General features: G+C 39.8%; 1 protein-coding gene across 2 annotated transcripts; it reads left to right on the top strand.

The window, feature by feature from the left end:
- The first annotated feature begins 1087 nt into the window (after positions 1–1087).
- On the top strand, positions 1088–19142 carry DUSP11 (dual specificity phosphatase 11). Of its 2 annotated transcripts, none has more exons than XM_047068601.1 (9): positions 1088–1310; positions 2989–3064; positions 5956–6087; positions 10486–10609; positions 14447–14507; positions 16968–17014; positions 17290–17365; positions 17597–17779; positions 18670–19142. In XM_047068601.1, the coding sequence occupies exons 1-9, from the start codon at positions 1210–1212 to the stop codon at positions 18863–18865; spliced, it is 996 nt and encodes a 331-aa protein (XP_046924557.1). In that variant the 5' UTR covers positions 1088–1209; the 3' UTR covers positions 18866–19142. The 2 variants fall into 2 exon arrangements, with proteins under 2 accessions (XP_046924557.1, XP_046924556.1); XM_047068600.1 differs by having other exon boundaries at positions 17594–17779.
- Positions 19143–20420: the final 1278 nt, after the last annotated feature.

The following is a 20420-nucleotide window of genomic DNA, read 5'->3' as shown; positions in this document are numbered from 1 at the left end:
TTTATTCAGTAACTCTGACCTTTCTGGCCCTCAGTTTACCCAGTACCAGACTACTAAGTGTATGTAAGACACTTTCACAAGTTAGAAACTAATGAATACAAATAACGAAAAATTAGCTATTATAATTATCTACAGTGTACCTGGAACTAGTACTCTAGTCTGTCTCTATACCTACTGTAGGACATGCTGTCCTTTGCTGTTTAAATTATAGCAGAATTCAGACTTTTTCTAGCAGGTACAGTTCCCTATGCCTGATACTGTGTGGAAATCTTAGACTTGAGCTTCCACTCCTGTCTTTCAGTCTGTTTGTTGTATTTTCTAAAACCCTACAGACCTAAGGTCAACCTCTAATGTGATACCTGGTGCATGATAAGAACCCAATAAAAGTTTCACTGTGAGTGGGAGTGTAGGTTGATACAATATTTTTGGAGGCTAATGTGGAAGTATCCTTCCAAATTTTAATCCAACATATCATTCATTCCAGAAATTCTACCTCTAGGGATTTAGATATAGTTGTATACATATATAAGGGCATTCATACTGCAGCCTGTCTGTTACAGAGGACCAAAAACAAAAAACAAAACCAAAACCTGAAAACAATTATTGGACTGGTTATATAGATTATGGCTCTTATAATCAATGAAATACTATGCAAAGCAGGCATTAAAAGTAATAGAGTGGATGTATGCATAAACTGGGAAAATCAGTACCCAAGATATACTGTAGGATATGTATACTATACTGCTTTTGTACAAAATGAAAGATATCCATATATTTACAAATAAACGTATATATATATATATATATATATATATATATATATATACAATAAGTATGAATGTAAGCAGTTGGAAAATACCTGGAAGAACCACACAAGGAACTGAGGCACTGGGACTTAACCCTCATTCCATGTCCTGTACTATTTGAATTCTGGTGTACCTACATGCTCATCGAACCTGCGCTACCGACCCCCAGCTTAGGAGGGCACTGTCGCTCTCTGACTCCTGTTTACTAATCAAACTTCTCCGTCAGCCAGCGTGTTGACGTCATCACGACTGTCGGTGGCGCGTGCGCAGTTGCAAGGGGCCTGGGAACTGCGTGGGTTGCTGCCTAGGCGCTTCCGCTCCGGGATCTTGTTCTGGCACCGTAGGCGCTGGACTGGCGGCTTTGACTCTCTTGCTGTTGGGTGGGAGGCATCTTGGGGCCTACATGAGCCAGTGGCATCATGCCCGCGGCGGCTGGGGCCAAGGACGCGCGTACTCTGGACGTCGCTCCACCAAGAAGAGGGGCGGAAACCACGTCCCGGAAAGGTAATCTGCCCTGGCCCCTGGGCGTGGCCCTCCACTTGGGCGCTCGGCGGCCTGGCCTCCATGTCTTGTGGTCTCTTACCTGTATCTGTCCCCGCGACGCGCTTGGCCCGTCCACCCAAGCTGGGAGGCATGGATCCTCACGCTGCTCCGCCCGCAGCAGCTGGGTTCTGATTTCTCCCCATTCCGTTAAAAGCGAGGCTCTGGCCATTGCTTCTCTGTTAAAATGCACAGGAATGGCTTTTTAAGATGGGACTGACTGCCAGTGTCGGGGACACCCCTTAATTACCAAATTGGAGTCTCCCTCAGTTCCTCGAGCTGTGTTGTTTTGACACAGCAAACGTGAGTAATGAGGACCAAGTTTGAGTGGAAAAAAAACCACCAGTACATCCGAACTTTCCTCCGAAAAAGTTGATTTATATTGTTTCCAGCAATCACAGAGGGCATAGGTTTGCTTCCTAACACGTTTCATTTGAGATAGCTTCTTCTGTGCAAATGATTAATTTTAAGACTTTGCTCATGTGTGCATTGAACTCTTTTATTCCTTGAAATCTTCCTTTCCTCCCATCTCCTACATCAAGTCCCCTTCATTTTATCTCCTGAATATCTTTACTCTGTCAGCATCCTAATACAGAACTTGCCTGATCTATTGCAGTTAGGTCCTAAGTAGTGTACATATATCTAACTCTTGTCTCTTTCCAATCCATTCTTCACACAAGAAGTCTTGTTATTTATTTTTTATTTTTATTTTTTTAATTTTAATGTTTTTTAAAATTTATTCTTGAGAGAGAGACAGAGCATGAGCGAGGGAAGGGCAGAGAGAGAGAGGGACACAATCTGAAGCAGACTCCAGGCTCTGAGCTGTCAACACAGCGCCCAACGTGGGGCTCCAACTCGTGAGCGGTGAGATCATGACCTGAGCCGAAGTTGGACGCTCAACCAACTGAGCCACCCAGGCACCCCACAGGAAGTCTTTTTAATAGACTAGTTGGACTATTGCCCGTAAACATCAATCAAAAACATGGTTTTAAGAATAAAAAGAAACTCTTTACCATGGTCTTTAAGAGTCTGGATAGACTAGACTCTTCCCTTGCTTTTCCAGCCCCATCTTGTGCCACTTTTGTCCTCACTTTCTATGCTTCAGCTATACTGAATTCACCTTAATTAACTAGCTCATCCTACAGAAGTCAGCTCAAATATGACTTCACTGTGACTCCTAACGTTATTAAGTGAAGTTCACAGTCCCTTTTCTATCAGGTTTTCTTTTAAAATGTGAACTTGAAGTTCCCTACTGACTGCATTTGATGGCACCAGTTGTGTAAGGACTGAAAATAAACTGTCAAGTCAAAAAATTGAATTTAAACTTTTAATCAACAGGTATACAGTAATGACACCGGAGTATTCAGGACTGGGCTAGGTTTTATCGGGGATACGAAAATACTGGACAAGTCTGGTTTTCGATGTTCCTTATTTGTTGAGACCTGTGCACTGTTTTGTTGCCTGTGTCTAGAAAAGTATAAGTTGTTACTAGGTGGGGTTGAGTACATGGAACAGCAAAATTCAAAGCAGGGAGAAGAGGGGAACGTCTGTGTGGGCTATGGTGTCCATTTACAAGGAGCCATCATTCTATGCTGGGGTACAGGCTAACATAAAATTCGGCTAACAAAAAATGTATTAATAGGTGGAAAGACTATCTTCCAGTTGGACAACGGATGCCTGGGACTCGTTTCATTGCTTTCAAAGTTCCTTTGAAAAAGGTAAGCAAAAGTTAATTCAGTATTCTTTCACAAATCTGAATTCATGATATAGAATGCTGGTTCTCAACCCTGACATGCTCCATCTTCCCTTTTTTTTTTAAAGTTTTTATTCATTATTTTTTATTTTTATTTTTTTAGTAATCTACCCAGTGCAGGGGCCAAATGCATGACTCTGTGGTCAAGAGTCGCTTGCTCTTCCGAGTGAGCAGCCAGGCACCCCTCCATTTTCCCTTTTTAATAACAAGTACGTTGTGTATCCCCTTTAGTATCCTGAAATAGTTATAGTTAAATACTACTTCGCTACTTAATTTTAAAGAAAAAAAGTCAACCTATGCTCTAATTATAATGTAAACACTAAATAAGATAAAGTAACTTACAATAAAGTAATATGTAATTAATTTCAATATGTAAATGTTTGGGCATGACTATATTAGAAATAAAAAAGTAGTTGGTTACTTGCAGCATGAATACAAACACTGCAAATGCAGACCGATCTAGGTGGGTTTTACTGCCTGTCAGAAATTTCCATGATAGTGAACAGCTCTTAGTAGATTTTCAAATAAAACAAAGTACAATTTTTACGTGATTGAAATGTGATTACTATCTTGGAAAATTCAATGTACTTTAAAACTCTGCAGAAAACCTCTTGTGTTTATTTGTGAAATGGAGTTAGGTTCTAAGGCTTAGATAACTATGTGCAGTTTTTCACCTATATGAGGTATTGAATAGGACATTCAAAAGTCATTCAGGTGTGAGACACATTTGTAGGACTGTTCTGAATTTGGCAAGATTTCTAGCATCTGTGACCCCCCATTTACTAAATGGTAGACTACTTCACTCCCATCATCATAACTAAAAAATAAAAAGCCCTTGATTAGCAAGGTCGCGATTTCAGCATGGAAACTCTGAAAACTGTGTCTTTGTTAGAACTGAGGAAGGAATAGGTGAGGAAAGCATTTGACCAGTATAAAAAAGGTAAGAAGAGACTCATGAAACTGCCCGGCATAGCATGGATTGGTATCTGGAAAAGCCACTTTGAATGTGTTGAGATTTTGTTTAATTTGTGACTCATAGGTCAGGGTTCCTTTTTCATCTACTGTGTCAGTTCTTCTGCATCTCTGGACTTAAAAACTAGTCTTCTCATAAAGATAATCTTATGGCTCTTATTCACATCCATCAACACCAAGCATAATGTTTGGCATATAGTAAACGTTAACAAATATTTATTGAATGGACATTCCCAGCCCCCATTTGGAGCTGCTGCGAATTATCTCCTATATTCCTCCTTTTCTCTGTGCAGTTGTCCTGATTCCTCAACTCCTTACCCAATGGTCTCTAAAAGTGGATTCCCGAGCTTCCACAAGGGCCCCTGCATAGCCCCTTGCCTGAAAGTACACCAGCAAGGTAGACAACAGGAAGACTCTTCCGTTTCCCTTCCTCCACACAGCCACAGATCTTTCCTGTATGATGTCATGACAAAAAGCCTCCTCCTAGCTCTGTATACTCAGGTTATCTGGCTCAGCGTTGGGATTGTTTAGGCACTGTACAGGGGATTACAGAGCTGCATAACCACCCCCCCCCCCCCCCAGTGCAGTTCCTTTTCATGCTGTAGAGTTAGGAAGCAAAACATGACATTGAGTTCCTGTGTGTTTTATGGAAGTCACCCAAAGAAAAGCAGTCACTTGACAGTCACTTCTTATGCACACCGGAATACGAAATAGAGTGTGTCAAGTGTCACATGAATGTCATGGCAAGAAATACCTAGGAATTCAAAGGAGGGGGAAACGGTAACAGACAGGAAGGCTTCCTAAAGTTAGTTGTTGTTCACATGACTGGAAAGGATATTTGATTCATCAGCTCCAAGTCTGCAAGAAGCTTACTGGAGAGATTGTATGCCTCATTGTAATTAATATACTCTTCAACACTTTTACAGTTTTACATGGAAGACTTAATATCATCAAACTGTCAAATCTTCCTAAGTTAACTTATTATAAATTTAACATCATCTCAAATAGATTGATTCTAAAACTCATAGAGAAAAATAAACCTAAATAGCCAGGAAAATTCTGAAAAAGAAGAATACTGGGAGAAGGGGATCATGGAGCCCTGTCAGATAGGAAGCTGTGTTAAAAGTGTTGAGCACAGGCAATTTTTAGGGCAGGGAAACTATTCTGTGTGATACTGTAAGTATAAACACATATCGTTATTCTTTGGTCAAAACCAGTAGACTGTACAACACAAAGTGATTTGTAATGTAAACTGTGGACCTTGAAAACGACATGTCCATGTTGGTTCATCGATTGTAACACATGGACCTTACAGGTATGGAATGTCGATGGTGGGGAAAGTTGTGTGGGGTAAAGGAGAGAGGGTATAAGAAGAAACTCTACTTTCTGCTCAGTTTTGCTCTGAAGCTAAAACTGCTCTAAAAACTAGTCTATTAATTTAAAAAAAGTGTGTGGCTGACATTTGAATAACCAAACAGATCAATGAGCAGAGTAGGTAAATAAGCCAAATATGTAAAAGAATATTTAGCAATAGAAGCCACCCTTCATATAGAGAAGTATTCAGGAAGTATTTAGAAGTAGTTATAGATGCGCCAGGTGGAGCTGAAGATTTGATGGACAGAATTGATGCAGTCTCTGCCTTCTGGCAGTTGCAGTCTGGTTAGGAGATCAACATGAGACAAGTAAACACAGAAATAAATACATAGAAATGAGCTTACTTTCTCCCGCCTCATCTCTGGAAGAAAAGATTGTAATCTAGCTTATAAATTCCAGCAGAGTGGAAACTTTTCTTTGAATTTCATTGTGTGTTAGCATCACAGGGCTTGAATAAATGGAAAAGGATTTTAAGCACATGTTTGCTTTTTCTTTCATTCTCTCTAACAGAGTTTTGAAAAGCACCTTGCTCCAGAAGAACGTTTTTCCCCCTTGGATCTTTTTAACAAACTCCAAAAACAGAATGAAGAACTTGGACTGATTATTGACTTAACATACACTCATCGCTATTATAAACCAGAGGTAAATGGAACCTTTAACTGAAAAGGACTGACTTTCCAATATGATGATAATTCTTAGTAATTCAGTAGTTATCATCTTACACTAAGGTGAATCCTGGCTTATTTTCACGGGTAATAGTTCAAAAAAGGAAGTTAACGGTTTCCTTAAGTACATATTTCTAATTGGTGTCTCAAAATGAGATTAAAGACATGAATTGAACTGTAATGTTGGCTCTGTGTGTACTTAAGAAATTCTATAAGCTTCCATGTTCCATATTTTGAAAATGGAATAAATTTTTAGTAAGAATAGTAGCAGCCTAAAAGAAAAGAAGTAAATATCCACCGTGTCTTTAGCACTTATTTTAAGCAGTTGACTGAGCATGTAAACATCATGGTAAAAGACCACTATTAGCTCTAAGTTTTATGCTTTCCTTTTCCTAATATCTCTGATAAAAAACAGAACCCCATATAATCTGTTGGCCCATGTGACATATCAGTGTGAGGGAATTATCCTTCTGACCAATTTCATGGCCTTGGACGACAGTAACACTAAACGTTTATTAATACTTGTAGGGGGCCTGGGTGGCTCAGTTGGTTAAGCGTCTGACTCTTGGTTTTAGCTCAGTTCATGATCTCACGTTTTGTGAGTTCGAGTCCCGCATCGGGCTCTTTGCTGGCAGTGCGGAGCCTGCTTGGGATTCTCTGTCTCTGTCTCTCTGGCCCTCCTCCCCTGCTCATGCTCTTTCTCTCTCTCTCAAAATAAATTGAAAAATTTAGAAAATAGATTTGTAAAACAGTTTGCCATTTAAAAAGTACTTTTACATACCTTATCATAGTTAATCTTCACAACAGTCCTTTGCTGATGAAGTGTAGTAGTACTGGTATCTCCTGAGTGCTTGCTCTGCGCTAAGCTCAGAGGATAGATGATCACAACTGCTTATCTTACAGATGATGAATCTGAGGCTCAAAAAAGGAAGAATTGACACTTAAATTCAGTTATTCCTGTTTTTGTGTGTGTGTGGCCAGTTGTACGTAAATATCATTTTAACCATTCATAAGTGTCCAATTCTGTGGCATTAAATACATTCACGACATTGTGTCACCATCATCACTGCCTATAACCAAAACTTTTTCATCATCCTAAACAAAAACTGCACTCATTAAACAATAATGTCATTTCCTCTTCCTGCGGAGGTAACCTGTATGCTACTCTCTGGAGTGGAATCATACAATATTTGTCCTTTTGTGTCTCACCTACTTCACTAAACATAATGTTTTCAAGTTTCATACATGTAACAAAATGTCATTCCTTGTCACGGCTGAGTAATATTCCATATTTTGTTTATCTCTTCACATGTTGATGCACACTTGAGTTGTTTCCACCTTTTGGCTATTGTGAATAATACTGCTGTGAACATTGATGTACCAATAGTTGTTCAGATTCCTGCTTTCACCTCCTTTACATGTCTAGGTAGGAGTGCAGTTATTGGATCATATGGTAGTTCTATGTTTAGAAACCTTTGAGACCACCAAACTTTTCCAGTGTTGTTTTTCGCATGTTTGTTTCTTGGTTTTAATGTTTTATTATTTATTTTTGAGAGAGACAGAGAGAGAGAGAGAGAGAGAGAGACAGCATGAGCAGGGGAGGGGCAAAGAGAGAGGGAGACACAGAATCTGAAGCAGGCTCCAGGCTCTGAGCTGTCAGCACAGAGCCTGATGTGGGGCTTGAACTCAAGAACTGTGAGATCATGATCTGAGCTGAAGTCGGACGCTTAACCAACTGAGCCACCCAGGCACCCCTCCAGTGTCATTTTTTAAATAATTACCACAACTTTTAAACATACACAGAAGTAGGCATAATACTGTGGGCATTCATTGTACACCCATGAACTCATCCAGCTTTAATCTCTATTAATTGATGCTGTCGGGTTTCATCTGTACACCTTCTGGTTTCACCCCATTCCATATAATTTTGAAGCAGATCCCATGTATTATATAGCATATAATTTCACCTGTACATTTTTTGTATATATATTTAAAATATACGACTTTTATTCCTTACTGTCATTATTTAACATCAAATATCCAGTCAGTGCTCAAATTTTCAGTTCTTCTAAATGTCATAAAAAATGTTTTTTTAAGAGTTTGAGGGGCGCCTGGGTGGCGCAGTTGGTTAAGCGTCCGACTTCAGCCAGGTCACGATCTCGCGGTCCGTGAGTTCGAGCCCCGCGTCGGGCTCTGGGCTGATGGCTCAGAGCCTGGAGCCTGTTTCTGATTCTGTGTCTCCCTCTCTCTCTGCCCCTCCCCCGTTCATGCTCTGTCTCTCTCTGTCCCAAAAATAAATAAAAAATTTTGAAAAAAAAAATTGTAAAAAATAGACATTTAAAAAAAAATGTTTAAAAAAAAAAAAAAGAGTTTGAATTAAGGGGCGCCTGGGTGGCTCAGTCGGCTAAGCGTCTGACTTCGGCTCAGGTCATGATCTCATGGTTTGTGAGTTCAAGCCTTGCATCTGGCTCTGCTGACAGCTCAGAGCCTGGAGCCTGCTTTGGATTCTGTGTCTCCCTATCTCTCTCTCTGCCCTTCCCCTGCTTACACTCTGTCTCTCTCTCTCAAAAACAAATAAACATAAAAAAAGAAAAAAAAGTTTGAATTAAATCCAAATAAGATTCACCCTTTGCCTTTGATTATTAGGTCTCTGAAGTCTTATTTAATCTGTAAGTTCTCCTTCCATGTCTCTCTCACATACTTTTTTTCTCCCCCCTTGAGTTTTAATTTTTGAAGAAACCAGTTTGTTCTATCTAGATTTGATGATTTCCTCCCCATGTGTTAACATATTCTTCAGTCTTTTATTTCCTGTAAATTGGTAGTTGGACCCAGAGGCTTGACCAGATTAGACTTAATTTTTTTTTTTTTTTTTTTTTTGCGAGACAGTTTCATAGGTTATGATGTGTTCTTCTGTGGAGACCTGTAAGTGATTATCTCTTTCTGTGGTATTACAGTCACTGATGACTGATACCCACATCCATTAATTCATTTGGGGCTTCAAAAATAGTGAATTCTGGGGGCGCCTGGGTGGCGCAGTCGGTTAAGCGTCCGACTTCAACCAGGTCACGATCTCGCAGTCCGTGAGTTCGAGCCCCGCGTCAGGCTCTGGGCTGATGGCTCAGAGCCTGGAGCCTGTTTCCGATTCTGTGTCTCCTTCTCTCTCTGCCCCTCCCCCGTTCATGCTCTGTCTCTCTCTGTCCCAAAAATAAATAAACATTGAAAAAAAAAAAAAGTTTTAAAAAAAATAGTGAATTCTGTCCCTTGTTCATTTATTAGCTGGGCATATTTCTATCGAGAGAAGCTTCCCTCATCATCTGTTTGGTTGCCTAGTTGTAGAGGCATGTGCTTCTTTCCTTTTATTTAACGGGTGTCAAAATAATGAGTTGATCCACTAATATCCTCTGATGGTGACCAATGAGTTTTATTTATTTACTTTTTGTATCATTTTGGACTTCAATGAAGTTATTCTCCTTGAGGCACAAATTGAGGCCCTATCTTTGCCCAGTTGGAGCTTCTGAGTATGGCTCCTGAATATGACATCAGTTGTTTGTAGGCTTTTTCTGTGATCAGAGCTAGGAAATATGTGTTTGTTTTTAATATAAATAAATCATAGATTCACGTTGGTACTTTCCATTTAAATTCAGAACCATAGGATTTTCACTTAACCTCTTCTTTTTTTTTTAATTTTTTTTTTTTAACGTTTATTTATTTTTGAGACAGAGAGAGAGAGAGCATGAACGGGTGAGGGGCAGAGAGAGAGGGAGACACAGAATCGGAAGCAGGCCCCAGGCTCTGAGCCATCAGCCCAGAGCCCGACGCGGGGCTCGAACTCACATACCGTGAGATCATGACCTGAGCTGAAGTTGGAGGCTCAACCGACTGAGCCACCCAGGCGCCCCTTAACCTCTTCTTTTATTGGTGTCTGATTTCTCCTGCCCCTGAGAATACCAGCTCTCAACAGTGCCTGAAATTTGCTCAGTCTCACAGTTCAAATCCAAGTTTTTCTGACTCTGTTCTACTATTCTACTTAAATCACAGCGGCTTTATGACTCTCAAAATATAAAATATTAAGTAGAACTATTCATATAATTTTTAGTTTTTATGCATTCATTTAAATGGACTTGGCTTTCAGTTTTGTATCCTATTGACTACCCATTCTGTAGATTTCATTTTTTTTCCCCCTCATTCTGTAGATTTACTAAAAATCAGATGATGCTTCCTGGTTGGAGCAGCTTGGGAAAAAATGTCTTTTTTTATCAGAATTACTGACAAACTATGTTTATTGTAACCTCTTGGCTTTTATTCTGGCTTCTCTAATTTTTAATTCTTTACTTACAAATGAAATAATATGCATTTTCATGGTTTTGCCTTATAGGACTTACCAGAAACTATTCCTTACTTAAAAATTTATACAACTGGGCATCAGGTGCCTGATGATGACACTATTTTTAAATTCAAATGTGCTGTTAATGAGTTTTTGAAAGAAAATAAAGACAATGGTGAGTTTGTTGTTGTTTTTTTTCCCTCTTACTTGAACATTGGTATGCATTTTGAATGGGGTTGGAATTTTTAGTTTTAACATTAGGCCTGTTGTGTTTGATAATGTTAAGGTAGAAATGTCAGATGGTGCTAATAGAGTGAGTTTTTCCTTGTATGGTCACAAACAATTTAGTTTGAAAAGTGGTTTTAATGAGAAATGTGAACTAGCTTACTCATCTCTAAAACTTTTGAATGGGAAATACATAATAAAATAAACACATTCTTTTATTTATTGGTTCAGAGGTGAGAGTTACGGGGGAAAGGTTAAGAACTGATGTATTGTGTCAAAGGTCAAAGCGTATGGGAGTGTGGCTTGTGTGACCTTCCACTGAAAACAAGGGGAAAAAAATCTCAACGTCTTAGGGTCTATAAAAGAGACAACAAAAGGAAAAGGTTTGGAATGAGACAGACCCCTGGAAGCAAAGCAAAGCAAAGTGCATCAGTGCAGTGGCATCCTCCTCATGCGTATTTAAGATGTTTCTGCTGTTTTTCCACTTTGGGTACAACTGAGGAAGGACACTACCACCTCTTATTCAGACAGGAAGAACTTTAAAAGGCTGGTGTTTCTTATTTCTGCTTTAAGATCTACCTTACTCTGTTGAAAATAGATCTTATTAAGCTATTAGTGTCTTAATTTTAAGGATCCACTTAACTATTTCCGGCACCTGGCCATCAGAAAGAATGTGGTATTTGCCATATTTTAAGACTGAGGAATCTTTTGTCTTTGAAAAGCCACCGACCTGCAGGAAAAAGTGTTCATTTTGTTCTCTTTCTAAATTTAGCTTGAGGAGTGTATGCTTTATTACATAAATATGACAGTAAATATTCCACATATGTACACATACACACACAAACAGGAAGTAGGGGAGAAAGAATAGAGATGCAGGTGAGAAGATAGGGGCTGGGAGATGACAGGTAGAAAGAGACAAGAATTTTAAGATAATTTTTCACACTATAACGTGGTTGCCTAATGCAGGCATTAGCACTTAAATGTCTTAAGCCTTGTTCCCAGATCTTCCCTGTACTTTAACTTTAAAACTTCACGGGCTTGGCCTTGCTTCTGACAGCCACGTCATTTATGGAGGAGGTAAATAATCTGATTTATATTAACTTGTGTCAGAAACATGACTGTGTAAGATGTTAGGGTGCAGCGGCCAGCCTACTCGCTGCTTCAGGGCTCCTTTGTGTGGAACTGTATATAGTATTCCATCTGTTCTGCGAGGGTTAGAAGATCCGTATGAGTACACGTGAACACGTTTGTAAATCTTGTTTGTTCACGTGTAACACCATGTTGGTCTTCTGCCTATATGGTGCTGACTTCACTGTGCTCTCTGCTCTAGCAGTCTTGGGACCTTGTTTATGATCCATTTTGTCTACCTCTGTTCTAAGCGTCCCCTCTCACAGATTCCAGGCTCCCTGAAGAAGAGGAGGACACTACACTGTCCACTCCCTAGAACTGGTAGAGACTCAGAAAATAAATGGAGTCAGTAAACACTGAGGTTTGTTGGTAGGGCATGGGATACAGAGGTGATAGCATTCTCTGTTCATTAGAAACTTCCCTAGGAAGATAAACATGTGGTAATTAAGACAATGGATTAATTATAACAAAAGAATTAAGTGCAACAGGAATATGGAGGAGAGGTTGAGGAAGGCCTGACCGAGGAGACAGGAGCATTTGAGTTGGGCTGTGGGGAAGAGGACTTTGCCAGAATGAGGAAAGGACAGCCCAGGTTTGGGGAACAAGTGCAAAAGGCACAGGGCTTGAACTTGTGCCGGGGAGCGGCAGCCTCTGGTGTGACTAGAGGGTCGTGTGAAAGGGTGTAGAATTCATATGTTCATTTTCAATAGGTATTTAGAGGACACCTTCGAAGTTGAAGGCACTGTTTTGGGAAGCAGGAACAGAAGAAAGCTCCTGCTCTTTTATACTTTGCATTCTAGTGGGGGAGAGGGATAAATAAGTAACTCTGAAATGTCAGATGGTGAGAAGTGCTTTGGAAAAAAACAGATAGGACACAGAAGTGAAGGAATGTGTTGGGTGATCAGGGGAGGCCTCTCTATTAAGATGTCATTTGAGTAGAGCCTTAAAAGGAGTGAGGAGCCATTGGATATTTGGGGGGTGGGGGAGACAGAGTATTCCAAAGCAGAGGGAATAGTAGGTGCAAAAGTCCCTGAGGCATGACTGTGCCCAGCATGTTTGAGGAATAGGAAGGAGGCCAGTGTAGCTGGAATGCGGAAGGTGTGAGGGCAGAGCAGTAGAAAATGGGATCTGGTAGGTTGGCAGGGGCAAGAAGAGGTGGGTCACGTAGGTCCTTGTAAGTCCTAGTTCAAATCCTTGTGGACTTACAGTTCAGTTGGAGAGCCAGGTTGATGGTACTGTTTATGAACAGTTCTAAATGCTGTGTTAAAAGTTTGGGCTTTATTCTGTGCTAAATGGAGGTTTTTCAGCAAGGGAGCAACCCTGCGAGTTTGTATTTTAAGTTCACATCTTCTATATGGAGAATCACTTGAAGTAGATGAGATTTAGAGGTAGGGAGGTGGTCACCCAGGCAGGGGAGGCCATGTGCTTTCCTACCAGACACTTCCTAGTCACAGACATAAATTTTGCCGAGATAACTACACGTGATTGTTTTTTATTTAACTTCTTATATAATTTTTAAGAATTTTTTTAACGTTTATTTATTTTTGAGACAGAGAGAGACAGAGCGTGAACGGGGGAGGGTCAGAGAGAGGGAGACACAGAATCTGAAACAGGCTCCAGGCTCTGAGCTGTCAGCACAGAGCCCGACGCGGGGCTCGAACTCACGGACCGCGAGATCATGACCTGAGCCGAAGTCGGCCGCCCAACCGACTGAGCCACCCAGGCGCCCCCTTATATAATTTTTTAAATGATGGACTAAGAAATACTGTGGCACAGTTGGAAAAATCTTAGACTTGATCCTAGTCTTTGTTCTGTCTGCCTGCTGTGCAGCTTGGCCTTATGTCTCCAGTTCTCACTTTTTCTTTTTTAATTTTTCTAATGTTTAGTTTTGAGAGAGACAGACAGACAGACAGGGCACAAGCAGGGGAGGGGCAGAGAGAGAGAGGGAGACACAGAATTGGAAGCAGGCTCCAATTGGAAGCAGCTCCGAGCTGTCAGCACAGATCCCCACGCAGGATCCCCATGAACCATGAGGTCATGACCTGAGCCAAAGTCAGTCGCTTAACCGATTGAACCACCTAGGCACCCCCGTTCTTGCTTTTTTCATTGTAAAATACCGACAGTGCTGCTCAACCGGGGGCTTCATGGGCACATAGACTGTGGCATGTGTGGAGCAGCAAATGACAGAGGAATGGAAGCGCTTTGGGAACTCATGAGTCCCACCAAAACTATTCTTTTTAATATTCAGCATCGAAAGTAAAGCATTCCATTCATTTCACTCCAAAACAAATTTCATTTTTCTTGTGGCCTGTTTTCTTTTTCACTCCCGTTTTCTATATTTAATCAGTTACTGATAGGCATTCTAGATTAAGACAGCTGGGTTCGTCTCGGTGCCATTTTACCTGACCAGGCCATCTCCAGTTTACACGACTGCATGTAAGAGGGGTGAAGCAAAATTTCCCAGACCATGAATTTTGACTTTATGTTAGATGATTCTTTATTAGTGTGTTCCTAAAATAACTCACTCCTCATCAGCTATTCCTTTTCAGGGTAGTGGTAGTGCTGTGGTAACTAATAAATGGTACTCTAAAGAAAATTGGAGAACTTGTTTTTAGTGTATCTACATCACCTATTTAACTCTGTATTCCTTGTTTTGTAGACAAACTTATTGGTGTTCATTGTACTCATGGTTTAAACAGGACTGGCTATCTCATCTGCAGGTGAGTTGCCAACCCCAAGAGACAGACTGTGTTTAGGTTGCTTCGTGTACAACAGTAGGTGCAAGCCAGTTGCAAAAAATGCAGTCAGCTTTGAAATGTATGAAATAGAAAGGAGTCTTGCTCCCCACCCAAGGATTACTACCAGTAATAAGTGAATACATATTTTTTCAGACTTTAAAAATGCAGACAGATAATAAGCATATATGTGTAATTCAACAGTATAATATTTAGACATCCTGTTTTATAATATAACATGGTGGACATCTTCCTGTGAAAGTATTTGGGAACCTCATTCTTAAAATTTTTTTAAAAATGTTTATTTTTGAGAGAGAGACAGAGCACAAGTGGGGGAGGGGGAGAGAGAGAAAGAGGGAGACACAGAATCCAAAGCAGGCTCCAGACTCCGAGCTGTCAGCACAGAGCCCGATACCGGGCTGGAACCCATGAACCACGAGATCATGCCCTGAGCCAAAGTTGGAGGTTTAACTGACTGAGCCACCCAGGTGCCCCTCATTCTTTTTTAAAGGCTGTATTGCTTTGCTTACTGATGAACATAAAAGTCAGAAATTCTTGATATTTAAAACATTGAATTATTGAACATTCCTATACGAACAAATTTGAATGTATATGCTATTTTTTGAGATAATTTTAGAATGGAATTTCTGAATCAGAAGTTGATGCTTTTATGCTTTTTGAGGACTGCTGCAGTGGACTGACTTCTATTTGTTCATTCAGAAAACACTTACTGAGCATCTGTTATGTGTAAGCACTGTGCTAGACGCTGGCAGAAAGACTTGAGAGACTTGACTTGGCCTTCGGGAACTCTAACAAGTCTAGAGAGAGAATAGACATGCAAGAATCACACAAATGCATGTGGAATTACAACTCTGACAAATGCCAAGAAGGAGAGGGACATGGTTCATGGAGGGCATATTAATAGGGAGGATTTGACTTTAGCATGGAGATTACAGAAAGTTTCTGTGGGGATGTTGGAGCTGATATCTGAAGGATGATGAGGTATTAACCTCTTAGGGACTCTGGGGAGAGAATTCTGGGCATAAGGAACAGCAAGGACCGATAATAGGAAAGCGTATGCTGTGTTGGAGGAACAAGCCAGAGAGGCTGGGCCATGGGAAGTATGGTGTTAAAATGGAGCTGAAGTTTAAAAAAAAAGGTAGCGGGGAGCACCTGGCTGGCTAAGTCGGTAGAGCAAGTGACTCTTGATCTCGGGGTCATGAGTTTGAGCTGGAGGGGCACCTGGCTGGCTCATTCAGAGGCGCATGTGACTCTTGATCTTGGAGTCATGAACTTGAGGCTTACGTTGGGTGTAGAGAGATTACTTTCACTTTTTTTTTTTTTTTTTTTAATTTTAGAGTGTGCAAGCAGGGGGTGGGGGCAGAGAGACACAGAGAGAGAATCTTAAACAGTCTCCACACTCTGGGGCGCTCAACGTGGGGCTTGATCTCGTGACCCTGAGCTGAAATTTGGATGCTTATGCGTCTGAGCCACGTCAGCACCCCGAGGTTACTTTTTTTTTTTTTTAAAGTTTAAAATAGAGCTGTAGGGGCATCTGGCTGGTTCAGTCAGAAGGGCATACAACTCGATCTTGGGTTTGTGAGTTCAAGCCCCATATTGGATGTAGAGATTACTTAAAAAGAAGGTTTAAAATGGAGTGTGGGGAGGAACTAGATCACGCAGGTCTGTGTTTAAGGTTTTAGACTTGATCTTCAGAGTAATCAAAAACCATTGAACTTTTTTTTGTTAAGGGTGTGGAGAATATAATCTAATTTGGATTTTCAAGTGATTATTTTGCTGAGTAGAGATTACACTGCAGGTGGAAGATAGGTTAGGCTTTTGTAGAAATCAGGGCATGATGGTAACTTGGACGAGGGTGTGGTGGTCATTTTGGTAGAAAGATGTGGACATATTCTAGAGATACTCAGGTAATATCATCTTTAGGATTTGTGGGTTGAAGAGGAGGGTGAGGAAGAAATGGCTGACAGTGGTGGTGACTCCTAAGCTTCTGGCCCTTTACAGTTGGTTAGATAGCATTGTTTAGATACGATGTTAATATTTTTCCCAATTTGTTTTTTCCTATTTGTTGGTTCCTAATAAATACTCTGTCACATTAAGTAAGTCTTCTGTTTCTAGTATATAAAACATTTTGATCAGATGCCTTTTTAACAAGTACCAATTTGGTCCTGTATTTTCTTCTTTCACTTACTAACTAAATTGTTAATTACATTAATAGATTTTCTAAAGTTGGGTCATCCTTGCATCCATGGAATGAAGTCTTTTTGTGGTCATAGTATATCATTCTTGAATAATTATTGGATTAGATGTGCTGATACTTTCTTAGGGTTTTTATATCTGTATTTGTAAATGGAATTGGACCTCTTTTGAATAAACTTGATTTCTTTCTTCTTACATATAAATGACTCAATTATGTTGTTTTGTTAGATATTTGATTGATGTAGAAGGCATGAGGCCAGATGATGCAATTGAATGTAAGTATGAGTGTTGTCACTATTTTTCCCTTTTTATAAAAGTTGAAGGTGGAAATGTGGATGTATTTCTCAAATTTTGGAAAAAAGAAATGTTTGTAATTCATTTGCTGTGACATAATACAGTCTTTTGCCAAAAGTTTATAAAGGGATGTATCTGGAAATAGTGAGGTATAACAGCTTGAATAATTCGTCAGTGGATTTCAGCTTTGATCTACTTTCTCTGTAAAAGACTTGCTTTTTGTACAGTTATTTCTAACAGTTCATCCACTCCTCAGTATTCAATAGGTGCCGTGGACATTGCTTGGAAAGACAAAACTATATTGAAGACCTTCAGAAGGGCCCCATAAGAAGGTACGTTGCATTTTTTATGTGAGGTTTGTGGTTAGGGAGATATGTTTGTAGATTATTTCAGCTGTACATATCCACTCTCCCTGAGGCTTACTTACTTGCTTGGGGAATCTAAACAAGGAGAGAAGTGGGGGAGGATGGCATTGTTATTTTCATGGACCAAAATGTAGTTACTAAATTGGCTACTAAATTTGGAAACCAGTAATACCGTGTGGAAATGTTCTCTTTGAGGAGTTGGGATTCCGGTGTATCCAGATCAAGTGGTTTTGAAGCCGCAACACATATGATGGAACCAGTCCATACCACTATTAAGTCTGTTAACCAAGGACAGAGGTATAACCTACATCAGACCCAAGGCTATCCAGTACCTTCTTGGCATTTCCACAGCCAGACCCAAGATCTGCAGCAGTCAGTAAGGTATCTGTTCTGTCTACTTTTCTGGAATTGAAATAGAAATTTATATCATAATTTAGTGCAAACACATAGCAATGGTGAGGAATTGACGTTTTCTGGATGATCAGTGTCAACCAGGAGGTATCATTTGCTCCATATTTTGCATTTAGAGCTGAAAAATCAAGTACAAGATGGGGGAATATGTGACTTTTCAGAGGCAGTTGAAAAATGCCTTAGAAAATTTCATTGATTCTAAACTTAGTTTAAGCCAACAATTTGATGTGATTACCAAACAGGATCTTGCATTCTTAGGCTGCATTAATAGTGGTAAAGTTTACAGAATAAGGAAGGGTGTTATTTAAGAGTAAATACAGATTATAAAGTAGTGAAACTCCAGTATGATATATTTACTGATCTTGCTTTTGAAACAATTAAACTTCAATCTTAATTTTCCAAATTTGTTACATGTCCCATAATTAGGATTCGATACTTTATAACTAATTTACATATGTATTTAAAGTGAAAGCAGCTTCCTGTTTTTAAAAATAAATACCTTATTCTGTCTCATGTCAACTCTGCCAGACTTGGGGAGAAAGTATTTGATTAGAAAAGTGTGGGCATTTATCTGTGTAGGGAAAAGTGGAATGGCTCCTGGAAACCTACCATGTGCCAAGGTGTTGTGGTAAGGTAATTTAATTATGTTGTCTTAATTTACCTTGAAAACAACCCATGAAGATGGAAGGTATTGGCTCCATTTTATAAAGAACTAAGAAATCCAAAGATTAAGCAACTTATCTGCTAAGGTTATACAGGTAGAAAACAGTAGAGCCAGAATATCTATCTATTATTTTATAAAGCTTATATATTTTATTAAACTAATAATAATTAATTGCTTTTTTGTTTGTTTGTTTAAGAAAATTTTCACAGAATCAAAATGTTTCCCAGAGAGGCCATATCCCTCCTCCTGGGCCCCCTGGAGAGGACTATTCACAATTGAGGTACTCTTGGAATGTAATGCCAAATGCCAGTCAAGTAGCCCAGAATAAAAGGTGGTATCCTGGCACTTACTACGGACTATCCTATCCAGCCTATTGTGGATGGACCGAATGACACAAACCTATCCTGGAAATCTCTCTGTGGATAGAGCAAGACTGAAGACAGCTGGAGTGACTTTTTATAAGATCAGATCAAATGAGGTTTATAATCTGCTTCATTCCTCCCTCATGTGTTCAAACTTAAGGAAAAATTACATTGATACTTACCTCTTTGATGAGAAATTTGCAGTATTTACAACAGTAAAGGAAATAATCTGTCATTCAGTCTTAATTTTTTTTAAAGAAGATGATATTTTAGAACTGATAAAGTAATAAAGAATTTCCCTCATGAATTATTTTTCAAAAATTCTGTTTTCTTGGGGTGCCTGGGTGGTTCATTTAAATGTCTGACTCTTGATTTCAGCTCAGGTCATGATCTCACGGTTTGTGAGATCAAGCTGTGCGTTGGGCTCTGTGCTGACAGTGTGGATGGAGCCTGCCTGGGATATCCCACCCCCACCCCACCCCCCCCACCCCCCCCGTCTCTCACGCTCTCGCTCTCAAAATAAATAAGTAAAACTTAAAATTCTGTCTTCTTTATCCATGATTTCCTTCTGACCAATTTTGTGATAGGAGTGTATGTGCAGAAATTTTTAGTGTTCTTCTCATATTCTATTAATGACCCAATCATTAAGGGTATCTTTTTTTCCCCCTAACTGTTCAAGATTTCTGTTACAATCTACCTAAGAGTCCAACCATCTCCTTAGAACTAATCACTACTTGAAATTAGTAATTGTATTTTTGTGATTAGACATTTCTTTCTTTGGAAGCCTGTTGTAGGATTTGACCAACTTCTTTCACTGAATTGTCAGATATGCCATCTAACACAGGAATGGGTAAACTTTTAGGAATTGACTATCAGTTGGGCAAGAAACTGATTGAGAAACCAGAATGCTGGGGAATCTGCCTGACAGGGTAATTGTTATTTACTGAGTAGAACTATTTGGAAAACTGGAAAACTTTTATAGACCATAAAAGTTCTTTAATGAACAGAAGAGGATACAACATTTAAAGCCTGAGATATAGGAAAACTTGTAGACGACAAGCATGGCTCCTTGTATTATTGTTTCTCTGTTGAACATAAACCTACTGGGATCTTTTTCCACTTGCCTCACAGCAGAGTGGTGCCTTGATCTTGACTTCTAAGTTCTTTTCCGCTGGTATACCTCTGGAACATGCAGATGGATCACTTGGGAGGTGTTAAATATTCTGAGTTGCAAAGAAGCCAGAGACCTTAGTTTGCTCAAGAAGGTGCCTCACTAACATGACATCCAAGCCTCCGTAGACACTTGGTGAATACCTGGGCGACCTGGCTTCGTTTTTTTAAAGCCTCTGACTTTGAAGATTTGTATCCTAGAATGTCTCGTGCTGCATGTGATAGGTATTTTCTTTATGCTCTTTTACATACCAACATGTGGAACCTGACTCTCAGGAAGTGCTCTTCTAGTTCAACCAGTGCCCTGGTCCATGTCTAATTAGCTTAGTCAGGCTGCTACCCTTCATCTAAGTGATGGCTCATGACAGGTTCCTGTGCCTGACACATACTTCTTCTTGCTAAAAGGTTGCTCTTG

This window comes from Lynx rufus, unplaced genomic scaffold, assembly GCF_022079265.1.
Source record: "Lynx rufus isolate CCGP_SWC_20201006 ecotype Redwood Valley unplaced genomic scaffold, mLynRuf1.p SCAF_8, whole genome shotgun sequence".
NCBI lineage: Eukaryota > Metazoa > Chordata > Mammalia > Carnivora > Felidae > Lynx > Lynx rufus.
This window is presented reverse-complemented; position numbering and strand designations above follow the sequence as displayed.